Source organism: Megalops cyprinoides, chromosome 18 (genome assembly GCF_013368585.1).
Source record: "Megalops cyprinoides isolate fMegCyp1 chromosome 18, fMegCyp1.pri, whole genome shotgun sequence".
NCBI lineage: Eukaryota > Metazoa > Chordata > Actinopteri > Elopiformes > Megalopidae > Megalops > Megalops cyprinoides.
The window spans coordinates 24,229,530-24,243,823 of record NC_050600.1 but is presented as its reverse complement, the minus strand read 5'-3'; the positions used below and the strand labels follow the sequence as shown (position 1 = coordinate 24,243,823).

General features: G+C 48.4%; 1 protein-coding gene across 8 annotated transcripts in view; it reads right to left on the bottom strand.

Annotated features, from left to right (window-relative positions):
- The window catches only part of LOC118793072 (probable phospholipid-transporting ATPase IA), a 112,116-nt gene that overhangs the window by 73,537 nt on the left and 24,285 nt on the right, over positions 1-14,294 (bottom strand). For 4 of the 8 annotated variants that reach the window (XM_036551037.1, XM_036551044.1, XM_036551042.1 and 1 more), the window contains exons 3-7: positions 12,629-12,728; positions 10,128-10,226; positions 4,271-4,316; positions 2,863-2,903; positions 283-356 (exon numbers count right to left, since the gene is read on the bottom strand). In XM_036551037.1, the coding sequence (XP_036406930.1) occupies positions 283-356; positions 2,863-2,903; positions 4,271-4,316; positions 10,128-10,226; positions 12,629-12,728 (360 nt within the window). Of the gene's footprint in view, positions 1-282; positions 357-1,442; positions 1,517-2,862; positions 2,904-4,270; positions 4,317-10,127; positions 10,227-12,628; positions 12,729-14,294 lie in introns of those variants that run through there. The other 4 variants (XM_036551038.1, XM_036551041.1, XM_036551043.1 and 1 more) reach the window with 2 other exon arrangements.

Genomic DNA, 14,294 nt, shown 5'->3' with positions numbered 1-14,294 from the left:
ACGTGCATTCTTCCTCTTCTGGATGTGTGTGTAGCTGCATATTTCACAAGAACTGGAGTCTCTCTACTATAACTATGATGACAAATGAAGTACTCAAAAGTTAAATTAGATTTGGCTTGAGAGAAACTAAGCAGTGTTTCAATGATTCTATGTGACCCTCCACCTGTGATCTCGATCTCCCTTTGAAGGCACAAAAGTGGTCCCACTGGTTTGTCATCCCCCGCCCCCCCCCCCAACCAAAAAAAAAAAAAAAAAAGTGCCCAGCCCCGCCCAGTTCCTGACCTGGATGACAGAATGATGAGGTCGGCTGGGAGGTGGTCCCCGTTGGTGGCTCTCACTATCTCCCCGACCGCCACCTTATGATACCGCCAGGCACCAGTGGGAGGCGACAGAGAGCGCGCACACATCGGGGGGGGAGCAGTGCATGATGGGAGGAAAGGAAGACAGGCGGGAAACAGGTAGGGCACACGTGAGCAACCGGGAAAGACAGAGAGAGAGAGAGACTACTGAAGGGAATAAAAAGAAACGACAGAAGGGAAGAAACAGCACTGTGGCGAAGTCAGCTATTTTTACTCTTTTTGCAAAAGCCACTCGGGTGAGGTCACTCAGGCCTGGGGGGGCTTGTGGGAAGGGAGCACACCAAGGTCTGAGCTGGGACGCGGGAGTCGTCTTGGGTCATCAGGCTTGCGCGACTTTAATTTAAAAAGGCGGGGTGGGAGGGGCTCAGACAAGCAGCGTGAGCTTGCATCGGCCCCGGAAACCCCCACCCGCCATCGAGGGCGGGAGGGATTACCTCGCGCGGAGTCGCGTGGCGGTGGCTCAGACGCAGGAGCTCTGAGCGCACTCATCCAGATAATGAAACTCCGCTGGCAGAAACACTCTGGCGCTCCGCACACGCGTGCCTCTCAGCCCTCGGGGAGAGGCTGCCATGCGCAAGCACACACCACCGCCTTCTGCTCAATGGAACAAGATGACCCACAGCCAGGCCCGCTTTCACTGAATGGCTTTTGAAAAAGGGAGAGGACGAGAAGCACAGATATGTCCCTTCAGTAGTAATTAATGGCATGCTCTACGTAGGAAATGACGTTGCAAGGAAGGCAAAAAAATAAAAAAAAGAGCACTTGCTGTCCCTGGCTTTTAGGTCCGAATAGTAGGTGTGTGTGTGTGTGTGTGTGTGTGTGTGTGTGTGTGTGTGCATGTGTGAGTGTAAGTACAGGTGTGTGTGTGTGGGTGTGGGGGTGTGTGTGTGTGTGTGTGTGTGTGTGTGTGTGTGTGTGTGTGCGCATGTGTAAGCTAGTATGACTTCAGAGTGAAACACTAAATGAAATCAGTTCTTTTTTTGCCTTTCTTCAACAGTCACGTCCACAGCAGAGCCGAGTGAGCGCAGTGAAGGCGGGGCCGAGTCACACCCCCCCCCTTCACTGTGCTGACCCCTCCTCTACCTGGATGACAGCAGGATCATGTCCGCAGGTATGTACTCTCTGCCATTTATTCTAACAACATCCCCCACTTCTACCTGCAAGAAACAGACTGGTTATGCCACTGCTGGGGATAAAAGCAGCGACTTCCTCACAGCTTCACTCCTGCTGGAAACCTTCCTGAGAGTCAACAACAGCTTCCATCGTCATATTTACTTCACTTAAAGTAACCGCTGCACACTGAAAAGCCTTCATCCTTCATCCTTCATCTCTTCTGTACATTGAAGTGAACATGTGTTCATATGAAAGTGATTCAATAACATTTTCTCCTTTGCGACTGTATATGTGAGATTTTAGAGAACCAGGGAACAATTTTACATTTTGAAAGAACTAAAGAGGACAGTAAAGACTCAAACATCCATCACAGGGGCTGTTTCACGAGTGGTAGGAATAAAACTCTTTCCTTTGGCATGAACACATAAACGTGGAAAAAAGGCGGCATCACAAATAAAAAGGTTAGGGGCCTCAAGATTTTTGAGGCCCCAAAACATTGGGCCTAGACAGTGATAAAAAAACAGATCTAATTCGTTGAGTGGTTATCACATGGTCCTCTCATTATCAATATGTCTTGGGCATCTCCAGCTCAGAATCAAAAACAGGCGGACTTTAATCTAGACTCAGATGTCTGACCAACCCTATCCAGCACCTGCCATGCACTAATCGCTTGCGTACTTTCAGAGAAGTCTGCAAGAAGATGTCTGTCAGACCAAAGAGTAGAAAACAGTCACCGGCTGGTGCTATGCTCCTTGCTTTGGCTGTTCAAACAAAGCCTGACTTTTTTTTTCCCTCGCAACTCAATTCGGTGCCAGTCGTGAGCTACGCAACAGCGCAACGCCCAAACGCACGAGGGTGACACCATGCGCCTCCTCCGTTTTTACCACACTGCTTGGAAATGTGTGCGTGTTCAAAGAAAACAATAAAAAACAACAATAATGACGACAATAATTAACCAGCCTTTGCCTTCTCAGGCATTTTTGATGCGGTAATTAGCCGGCCTCTAAAATAGCACGCATAAAAGCCCCCTCTATCCTTTGGCATCACCGACCCCGCTCCCAGGGACATGCAGCTCAGCACATTTAATAACAGCCTGCCACTGGTGCTCCTGGAGCTTTCTATCCTCTCAATATGCACAGATTGGAGGTGAAAAGCATTGTGGGTATGGAGGGAAAAAACAACAACAATGTCAAAAAAAAAAGAAAATATGCATCTGTTCTGTAGCTCCCAGTCTGTTGGAATGCGACAGGGCTAACTGCTTTTTATAATGCATGCAGTTATCTTGTTGTCTGGAAAGGGTTTGTAAAGGTGCATAATTTATAGCAATGGTCTTGAATATCCCATCAGCCCTGCCCAACTCTTTTGTTAAGAAGAAGACCGGGTGACCTACCTTCTCCCAGTGGACAATCTCCCATGCTCCATTTCTCAGCACTTTTAAAAGCAAAGAAAGGACAGAAATTCTTATAATTTAGAATTCAGTAAGACTTCAGCTGCAATATGACTGATTCAGACTGCTGAAATAAAACCACATGCCTGAACATTGCCTTTATAAGTGCTTTATAAAGTGGTAATGTCGGGCTAACAAAGCTGTTATGTAGACTTCATGAAGGCCTTATGAAGTTAAAATAAAGTGTGACTAATCACATCAACATGCAACAACAGCACAGAAGAACTTTAGCAGCTGCGCTCGCATGTGAGTGACTGATGTAAAGACCCTTAGAAAGCACCAGGGATTTGAACATATGACCATCTGTTCTGGAGAGCTATTCTGTACACACTACACCACCTAACTCATCAAGACAGAACTTACAACATCCACAGCCAGACATTTTTGATTATTCTGAAGTGACGGGGTTTGTCTCGTGCTTCGTAGTCTTCCTGAATCCAAGTCGATTTACCTCTCTTTCAACCAGTCCGCTGTTGCTAGGCGCACGTCCAAACCCGAGCCGCCAAGCAATGCGGCTCCCTGGTCTGTGCTACTTTGCATATTCAAATTGATCTGAACTTCAGGAACATCTGTCAGGCCACCGAGGGCTGCTCTCTCAGAGCCAATAAGGTGTGACACCACGCAACCCGGTGGGGACCTGCGTGAAGCAGAAGGGCTGCTCCACAGACTATGCCCACCTCGCACTGCTCCGGGGTCATTACATTACATTACATTACTGGCATTTAGCAGGCGCTTTTATCCAGAGTGACTTACATCAGTTATAGTTTTGTTGTTTTTTGTTGAGTCAATTGTGGGTTAAGTACTTTGCTCAAGGGTACAGCAGCAGTGCCCAAGCGGGGAACTGAACCTGGCAACCTTTCGGTTACGAGTCCTGCTCCTTAACCACTATGCTACACTGCCACCTCAGTGTTCTACATGGGCTCTACTGCTGATGCACGTGGCATGGTGCTTAGGACACCGCCCACCAGACCTGAGCCTGAATCCAGTGTGCACTGAATCCACAAGAGACACTTTGCTGCAATTCTGCAAGTGTAACGTGGACAGTAGGAGAACTACACCGGCGGGCTCGGATGTGATGTAGAGAGGTTAGAGTGTGTAACAGAGATGGCCAGCTAGCATGTTAGATGCTAGATGACTTGCAGATGCTTAAGTTTAAATTCTTCAAGAAAGCTGGTTTATTTCTACAATGCCTTCTCCTTGTGTCTGAACCACAACCCCTACAATGCATGGTAATTAAAGGTAATTAGGTAATGCTGGCATCATTACTGCTTCTGATGATAATACAACAACCAATAATAATAATGGTAATTAAAATAAAGATAAGAAGAGGAGGAATGCGCCCAAGCCTTACCTTGCGTCTTCTTCTTGTTCACCACGTTGTCAGCATTGTGACGTTTCTGGGAGACAAAAATGGAAACAACGTCTTAACGGATTCAGCTACTGTCATGCCAGTGAAGCTTTATTTGAAGCTGACTTTGAGTTTATTGAGCTGTCTGACCAATACCAATCTATGTTTGACATTGCCTGACAGTTATATGCCTGAGTCAAAAGATGTCTGTGGCGCCATAGGCGTACTCACGGTAACTTAAATGAACTGAAGCCTTTAAATGAAGAGTAGACCAGTGTCCCGATAATCTTGAGTGATGTGAAACCCAGATCAGTGTTCAAATCAATTAACAGCTTGACATAATTAAAGAGATCAAAGGCTCATCAGCTTTGAGTTTTACCCTGATTTCCGTTGCATCAAGGCACTGATGTACAAGTTTAGCCTCTGGACAGGACTCCAGTTTTCCAAAAGGACATTTCTCACAGTCCAACTCTTTTTAGACAGACAATTTGAATGCATTTGTTATAATCCTGCTGGGGACTGAACCCACAATCTCCTGAAGTCAGGAGGGCATCCTAAATTCAGGGACACTAATATGGTATCCTGGAAGAGCCAACTGTTCCAATCAATATCACTACATGCGTGCACTGTCTGTGTAGTCCTCTTAAACAGACATACAGCTGGGTGGGTATCGAATGCAGATCAATACCTGACACATACAGTAAATTGCAAGACAAAATTACTGCAACTAATTACTGAGCAAAAGATTGTGATCCGTAAGGTATCGATTCATCCGTCCTGTTGATTTCCATGTCAGGATACTTGCTGAACCACTAACTAAAGCACACCAGCTAAAGCAAAGCCATCGAAAACTGGTTCTGGAGGGCTGCACTGCACCTAAACTCAGCAAGACTCAGAATGTGGCCTTTAACAGCAAGCAGGGCGTTGATTCGTGGAGGGACAGGAGGTGGGGGGCAGGGGGGATCGTCCCGCCCCCTGTGCACAGTTGCTCCAGCTGAGGCTGTGTATGTAGAGGTTTGCGGTGGATTTCCCGCACTGTGCACAGAGACACGTTGATGAGCCGTCTGCGTCGTAGGCAGTGGCCGTAAAGCAGCTTCCCCGGTGACTGCTTTAGCGGAATACACCTGAACGTTCCACAGACACGCGAACACGCACGCACGCACGCACACAGAAGCCCCCATCCTATTGATACATCAGCACATAGACACAATCCTCCTGCCCTCTTCTCACACACACACGCACACACGCACACACGCACACACACACACACACACACACACACACACACACACACACACACGCGCAAAGACACAAATGACTTTAGCGGATCTAAACTCTCTCTGAACTCGGTGCTGTCTGTTCGGCTTCTTGCCGGGTCCCGCTGGGAGAGCGCCGGACTGAACCAGCCGGCCGCTCCGGGGTCCGCAGGGACTGGCCCGCTCGCGGTTCACTACAGGTTTCGCTAAATATAGCGCGGCAGATGTGACTGTCGTCAGCGCGCTTCCTGCGTCTGACTGATTAACATTCCCGCGGCAATTAAACAACGGCTTCCTGACGAGCGGGCACGAGGCGAGCGCCAGACAGACAGCCTCCAGCAGGGGAGAGGTGCACAGACACGCGCCACTGAATTTCGGGGGCTGTGCCGTCTTCCAAGAAACTTGATGCAGATTCCTGAAAAAGCTCCCCATGCTGCAGACTCAAGGCCAAATGCAGGGTGTACTTGCTATGTTATATAACCCTACAGGACAATTTTTCTGAAGTGTGTATCTTGCATTACACTACATTACTGTCATTTAGCAGAGTCTGCAGGGCAACTTGCATAGGTTTGTCCTTTCATGCAGCTGGATATTTACTGAGGCAATGGTGGGTTAAGTACTCTGTGCAAGGGTACAAAACCAGTCTCCCATCTGGGAATCAACCCAGCAACCTTTCAGTTATGAGCCCTGCTTGTGACGATAATTATTATAGCAGCAATGCTACTACAAATTCTACTCCTAATCCTACTATTAGTACAATAAAAAGTAACTTCATTGACCTAGTAGTAACATCTAACTTACAGTCTGATCGAACAAACATAATTTAGATAAGATAATCTGCAGAGAGATCTGGAACAGGCCATTCTTGCTGAAGGAAGAACCGTGACCCAAAATGAGATGATAAAAATGCATAAAAATGTCCGTGGTCTCAGGCTGAAAAGCCTTGGTGAGCCCTGTGTTGTCCACAGCTGTAAAGGAGCAGAGCCATGACTGTGGCACTTTATTGCCCCGAGAGTGCACCCCAGGCTCACATTTTCCCCAGGTGTGGGTACTGCGGCTCACCGCTCCACCGCCGTGCTTCACTGGGCCGTGTATTTGCCTGCTCCTCAGCTGTGCCACGTCTGGAACATCCCGGGTGGTGTTCCATCCAGGGTCGTGGTGATCAGAGGGCTCTGGAGGTGTGTGTGTGTGTGTGTGTGTGTGTGTGTGTGTGTGTGTGTGTGTGTGTGTGTGTTGGGGGGGGGAGGGGGGTGTTCAGAACCTGCATGTCCCGACAGTGCCCCAAGGGGTGTGGGGATCAGCCTGGCCGGCGCGTCCTCATTGGGCTGTAATGAGGTCATAATAGCATAGTGCTGGGAAAGATAAAGGAAACTAGAAGTGGGCCGGTCATCCTGCTACCTGCTCATGTTCAAGCCCTCTAGCCCTCAACTACAAAGAGCTGTGCCTGTGTGTGTGTGTGTGTGTGTGTGTGTGTGTGTGTGTGTGTGTGTGTGTGTGTGTGTGTGTGTATGTGTGTGGACGGTTGAGGCCTGTCAACTGCGTCCTTAAAAAAGAGCGGCTGTATTTCCATCCCATTTCCTAGAACTCGATTAGATGTGGGTTGACACGGTAACCCCTGTGAGGCGCCCTCTCACCAAATGTGATGAACATCTCAGCCACAATGTTCTTAATGAGCAGCTGGCAACACGCGGCGGCGGCGAAGGGGGGAGAGCCCTTCAGAAAAGCGAATTCATCACCTGACACACAAATTCCAGGCATTTCATCTGCCTTCCGAGAACTAATTCTGTCTCCCCCCTTTTTTAATCCCCCTCTCAATCTTTCTCATTTTTTTTTTCCCTTAGAAAATGAGGTGATCTTCGCGGGGGAAAGATTAATGCATTTAATCGCCCCAAGGCAGAGGAGAACGAGCAGGTGACGACAGAGGGGGAGGCATCGCACACAGCGTGGCATTTTCCATTCAAAAAGAAGCGCTGGAAGTGGGCGGGGCCTGTCACAGCACTGTCACCGCTGCCACTTGGCCCCTCCCACCCCTTTCCAGCTCAGTGCACTCCAAGTGCTGTAATTCAACCTTAAGGTAAAGATGGCAAACTGACTGGCCATTTGCTGGGTTCTTCCCATTGTTCTTACCCTCTCTAATACGTACACTGAGAGGTCAAAGATTGATTCTCTGGCAAAGGAGAAAGTGAAGGAGTCAGTGGGTTACGACGCTTCACACAGCTCATCCAGCGAGTGATGATTTCACTGCTGCAGACGTGTGACAGCCAGGTGCAAAATGCCCGCCCATCACCCAGGTGGATTTCATGAGGGGCGTTATCCATTGTCAGTAGTAGCAGTACTACTCAGAGAAGCTGAACTACTCTTTTCTTTCCCAACTACATCCTGACCGGTTTCGTTTGTAAATACAGACCACAATAAATACCTTCCCTGGATAAGAGATTCAACCAGTTCCGATAGACAGATATACGGGGGGGGGGGCGGTGTTTAGTTACAGGGGAGGTGAATGTTTCCACGGAGATGGATCAAGTTATCGCGCAACGCGGCCGACCTTCACTGCGCAGATCCTGCACCTCCCCGTACGACGACACTTACGCGAGGTTCCCCCAAAAATGCTGCGCTGTTCCTTCCAGGGCTTCACTGAATCAAACATGATTGGATATCAACCCCTGACGTGGGGGCGGTGGGGGAGAGGGATCAGGGATCGGATTTCACAGGGACAGCATTAACGTCCGTCGTGCTCAGCACAAGTCAGCCAACCACAGATGACTCGTCCTGCTTGGCGTTTCCAGCTAGCTAGACAGCATCATAACACCGGCCAGCTGCAGCTTCATTGCTGGTAAATGACATTTTCCACTTTACAGAAATTATATGCTCCGTTTTTTTCACGTCAAGATGAAAGTTTAGACACAAGTCCTTACACAACTGCATTCGCCATACTGGGCAGATGGACTGGCAATGTGGCAAAACAGCAGGGAAGCCCAAAGACATCACAATCTCAACCAGAGCCCGTTTTGTCAGCATTGACTGACACCCATGAGGGGAAAAAAAAAACCACAAACGCACAAAAAACAGGAACCTGAGGGATCCAGTTGCATTACAATCTCTGGTGTCCCTTTTCTCTGTGTCAACACGAGGGGGAGAGAAGTGTATTGCACCATCATCAGCATGGGACCACCAAGGCCACGCCCCCTGCTCCGCCCCACTTCTCACAACCCTCCCTCTGAGGCAGCAGCAACAATAAGCCAGCTACTCTCTCCTCAGATGTGACAGAAATCTCCGCCCTCCACAGAGCTGGTTCAGTGCAGATTAACATAATGAATCAGAGTGTAAACACATATCCCCACCATGTGGAGGATGGATTGGGAGGTGGGGGGTGCTGCACCCTGGATTTAGATGTGGTTTGAGGAGGCTTTAGAGATACAGGGCTAAACACCAAAATGGAAGCAAGCAGATTTCCATCTGTCTCTCAGGGAGTCATTAAAGCCCTGTGATTAATTAATCCTGTGTGAGACACGGCCTGCATGGCAAATGTCTGCGAAAACCTTGTTTGACTGAGGTAGGGTGGGATGACAGCATTATAGTCTTTACTTGCTGCGCCCGTGGTGAATTTAACACATGACACATGTGACGAGTGCTTCACTGTGGTGCGGAAAGCAGAAGTTCTTTGAACATTTACTCAGATAAACTTGTCAGAATAACTGCAGCATTTGGCATTAGATGAGTAATGTTAGTACTCTTGAACAATGCAAACCCTGTCTATGTCTAATGCTCACTTCCGCATTTCTGTCAGCTGAAAGCAGAATGTGGCTGTTAAAACAGAACCACAAAGGGACTGTTGGCTTTCAACTTTCAAACAGAAGCCATGGACAGGGACTGGGTGACCATTTTCAACGTACTTCCTATATATGCATCCAAATATGGAAAACGTCCACTTGTTTAAGCTCAAAAATGTTTATTTTACCTTCTTTACATACGACATCTCCACCATGTAAAAAGGTGTTAAATGTGTAATGCAAATAAAGTGTGCTTGAAAACTGTTCTGAATCCCTGGCGCTTGTCCTCCACTTTCCCTCCACTACAGCAAACGTCCGAGCCCTGCTTCTGCTTGGAGGAGATCTGGAGTGACACTAGGGACCAGAGCTCACATTTCAGAAACAACAAAAAAAGCATGGGGGATACCTGGGTCCCACAGCCCAAAGTGAATAAGCATCTAATGAGATGTCAGACAAGCACAGTAGTTTTGTACAATAAACAGGATTGGTTATGTAAAAAACTGGAGATGATTTATTCTTAACTGCATATGTAATATACAATGTGATAGCTCTGCACGTGTGCACTTTGCCCTTTTTGGGTGAACATATTTTAGAGTAGATTTTAGTTATATATATATATATATATATATATATACATATACACACATGATAATGGATAGCGTAGGCTAGCTGTATGGGGTCTGTCAGGGGGGTAAACTGGGAGACATATTGTGTAGCCAGATTAAAACACAAAATAAACAGCATCCTCCGTCATGACTCTTTGCACTAAAGAGAAACTTTAAAGAGTAAAATCCCTGTGAAAGAGAGTACGATTCGGAGCCAGCGTGTCCTTACCAGATCCTCGATGACCTCCTTCACTGCTGCCACCACCAGTATGAAGAGCAGGGGGACTAGGGTCGTCCAGCGCCCCGTCGGAGAGACGTCCGGGATTTGCTGGAACAAGAGAAAACGCACATCGTGGTCAGTGAGGTCACATGGTCCCGGTCACGGTTATGTTCAAACACCATGGCAGCTTCCCTTAAACTCTAAGAACGGAATCAAGACCATGGTTATGACCCTTAGCTTTGGGTAACAGGCTTAAGCAAGCACTTGCACTTTTTTGCTCTCTCTTGTTCAACCTTTTCATCAATTTAGGTGATCGCTGAAAAGAACCATTAGCGTCAATAGGGAAAAAAACAAAAACAAATCAAACTTGCTTAAAATATTACCCAGTTTGCACCAGCAGAGTGGCTGGATTGAACTCCCCTTAGCAGGAGTGACATGTAGCCCGAGGGCTTGTGTATATGAACCTATTATGGATCGGGATGCACCTTAGCTTAGACACCACATTTCCAGTACCACACCTCATGCATTGGGGGGCAGGGTGAAGGATAAAGAGGGCAGTGGTGTCAAAGGGCAAGGGGGGTGGAGTCCCGAGGAGAAGCTGAGACGGGTGTTCGGTGGAAGGACTCCTCAGTTGTTTGACCCGTTTGTTTTTTTTTTTTCGTTTGTCACTTTAATTAAAACTATCGGCTAAACGACCTTAGCCCATTTTATTAAAAAAAAAAAAAAAAAAAAAAAACCTGAACGACCCACAACAAGGAGCGAGGGCTGGCCGACTCTGGTGTCACACCAAGGAGCGGGCCCGGTGTTTGCCCAGGTGGAGGTAAGCTCACCTTTTCCCCTCAGCGCTACACCTTCAACATTAGATTCGTACATACTGATGTCCACGTTAAAGCACACATTAGCTTAGGTTACAACCAAAGCTCAGGTAGGGAGGTTACCGAATCCTCTAGACCAATGAAGTGCAGGTTAGTAAGAGTCCATCTAGGCCTGTGTATTTTCTGCCCTTGGGTCTTGGGTTGTAACAGAACCCAATTCACACACAACATATCAAATTCAAACTCCCACGATCGGAGCACAGCAATCGAAATTATCCATCCATCTATAGCCGAGAGAGAAAGTGCGCTCCTCCCATCTCCCCCTCCCCCCACCCACCGCAGTGATGAAGCACCTGGCACCGCCCCTGCCCCGCAGTTCGGCCATATCTCATCTTGACACGGCTCTCCTTGAGCGACGCGGGACGCCATTCGTCACAAGGAGGCGAGGGAGGGGCGGGGGCGGCAGCTCCAGAAGGGGCCATTAGCCCTGACGGATGGCGGCGGGTGGCAGGAGAGGGATGGCAGAGCCAGCTTGGATCACTCCGGGTCATTCCGGGGCAGGTAAGGAGAGGTTGGCGTATGCCCTGCGCCTCTGACCGAACTCCACTCTCCTGCTGGAGTCTGTTTACAGGGCGCTTCTATCAAGATAAAGCTTTGTGACTGATTGCATGGCAAAAGGTATATTTGTTAAGTGCCTGCTCTGTGTGTTCAAAAACCCCATGCCAATATACGAGGATGAATTTGCTGGAGGGACACTGCACTCATTGCTTACGCTTTCATGGAAGGCAAATGAATCATTTGGTTTCCTCTGTTGCTTCCTTACCCAAATATAATGTATCATGCATACAGGGCAAAGAATCATGGTAACTTATGCCCTAGCCTGTTTAGTGTGTGATCTGAACAAAGTGAGTGAGATGCTGCTTAAGGGAGCCACATTTGACTTCACGGGACTGGGCCAAATTAACCAAGAGCTCCTCCTCCACCGAGCCTCATACAGGTGTCCTAAAAGCAGGTCAGGTGAGGAGATGCTGGTGAGATGCTGGCCAAACACCTACATGCACTTCTTCAGCGGTTAGAGCCGCTCTAGCGCTCGGGCGCGGCTGCCGAGGCCGAACGGAACGCTGTCCAGGGCGAACGAGCCGTCTTGCTCGCGTGCTCGTTTACCCAAGGTTGGTGCGCTGGTGGCGGGACACTGCGGACACGGATCACTCGCGCCTTTCAGAGAGCGCGCTCTCCGAGGCTGTCGACGCTAGCTGCTGCACAGCCCACGCCCTCATTACCGCCCGGCTGTTCATCAGCCAAGCTCTACACTTCTAATACCAGCTCTCCCGTTCCTCAATCTCTTAAAAGAACCGCCCAGCTTTAATGACCTTTCTTTTCCACTCAGGTATACCTGGCAGAAATCCTTATCAATGGAAACTTGCACGGCTTCCTTTTGTACAGTACTATCCATTTATAGAGCTGTGTGTCTGTGTAAGGGATTAAGGTGTCTCTCTCTCTCAAGAGTACAACATCCATGACTCACCTTGGAACTGAGCCTGCAATCTTTTGTTACATTTCCTTATCAATACACCTCACTGTTGCCCCAGGTTGAACGTCATGAGGGGGGAAAAAAAAAAAAAAAAAAAAAAAATTCTTCGACTGACTTCTGACCCCTCTTCAACACCTGTCCTCGCCATTCGCCGCCTCACCTACCTGCAGCAGTGCGATGAAGAGGAAGAAGGAGTTGGCAGCCCGTCTGAACTGGGAGTAGAGGAACCGCGGCAGGAAGGTGAGAACATTGTACTTCGCTGTGCTGGAGGACACAGAAAGACAGAGAGAGGGGATGAGGAGAGGGCAAAGGGGGAGGGAGGGAGGGAGGGAGGGAGGGAGGGAGAGAGAGGGGAGAACAGACTCTCCACCGTAACATTTTCCTTAATTCCTCATTAATATCTTGATAAAGAAGTGCTGTGCTTAAGTGCATTCAGTATATTCTAAACCAATTACTGGAATTTTTCTGCAAGTAGCTGGTCTCCCAGGAGGTTATATTTGGGAGAGTTCTGACAGAAAATTTGAGAAGTTGTGGCTAGCGAAATATCCGCCGCAAGGCGCGATAACCCCTCTCCCTTACACTGCAGCGTGGCCTAACCCCACTCTGTCACTCGCACTGCGGCCTCCAGCACAGAGCAGCGTTTCCTCCTTGTAGCAGAAGACACTGTGAAAGGAACATCATGCAGCTGCACTCAGACACTCAACCGTGCACGCAACTTTCCTTTTGTACACATGCTCAAGACATTACATTACATTATATTATTCCCATAGACGTTCCCGCAGATGTTCTTATCCAGAGCAGCGTACATAGGTTACACTTTTTACATGTTACCCATTTATACAGCTGGATATTTACTGAGGTAACTGCGGGTTGCCTTGCCCGAGGGTACACCAGCAGGGCCCAACCAGGGAATCAAACCAGCAGCCTTTCCGTTACAAGCCACCGCTCATTCCGCTACACTGCAGCCCATTACAAGCAACTTCTGCAATTCTGCCACACCTCCCACCCCATGAAGCACGAGACTCTAATTACAGGAAATGCCACCCGGGGAGACGCTGACAGACTGGTGGAGATGAGCCTTAATTAAATTAATGGAGTATGAATGGGCGTAATGAACATGAGGAATGATTAGAGAGGGACTGGTGGTGCTGGTGGCAGGGCAGCGAGGTGACGCTGGCGGACGTGAGATATAGGGCGGTGCTGGAGGACCCAGATATAGCTTCACAGTGGGGCCCTGTAACAGAGCCACTTTAGGGGTAATATATGTCCTGATTACTGTGCACTCTGGCTTGCTTACTCCTGCCTGTCACTCCATCCAGATTCAGAGATAAGAGATGACTCCTGATCCTGACAGACCTTCCGTGCAGACTGGAGGAAGGATAGGGGCTCCACACAGACCACAGCACATAATCTAATTGTGTCTCCTCTTTCTTTCCTCTTTCCCTCAGATACATCTCTTCATATCAGATACCTCCAGATAACGGGTCTCTTTCACAGTCTCCTCAGTCACAATTGCAGAAGTGAAGCCACTCTCTTGCTTCCGGTCTGTGGCTCATGGGTTAACATCAGAGCACATTTTCCTCTTTGCTCTCAGGGTCAGTTGAGACCATGCTCTCATTAAGGCAGATTCTCTAACAAGCACAGTTTTCAACCAGGCCTTCCTGCCTGAAAGCTGAAGAGACTGCGAGTGGCTTAATATAGATTTCTACCACGATATGTTGGTAGGGGCTGTTGCCATTCAGAAATATACGATTTGTTACAATTAAATACAAAATTCGTAATCCATTCCCCCTTGTGTTGAGGAGGGTTTTCCTGCTTTTGGGGGGTTAT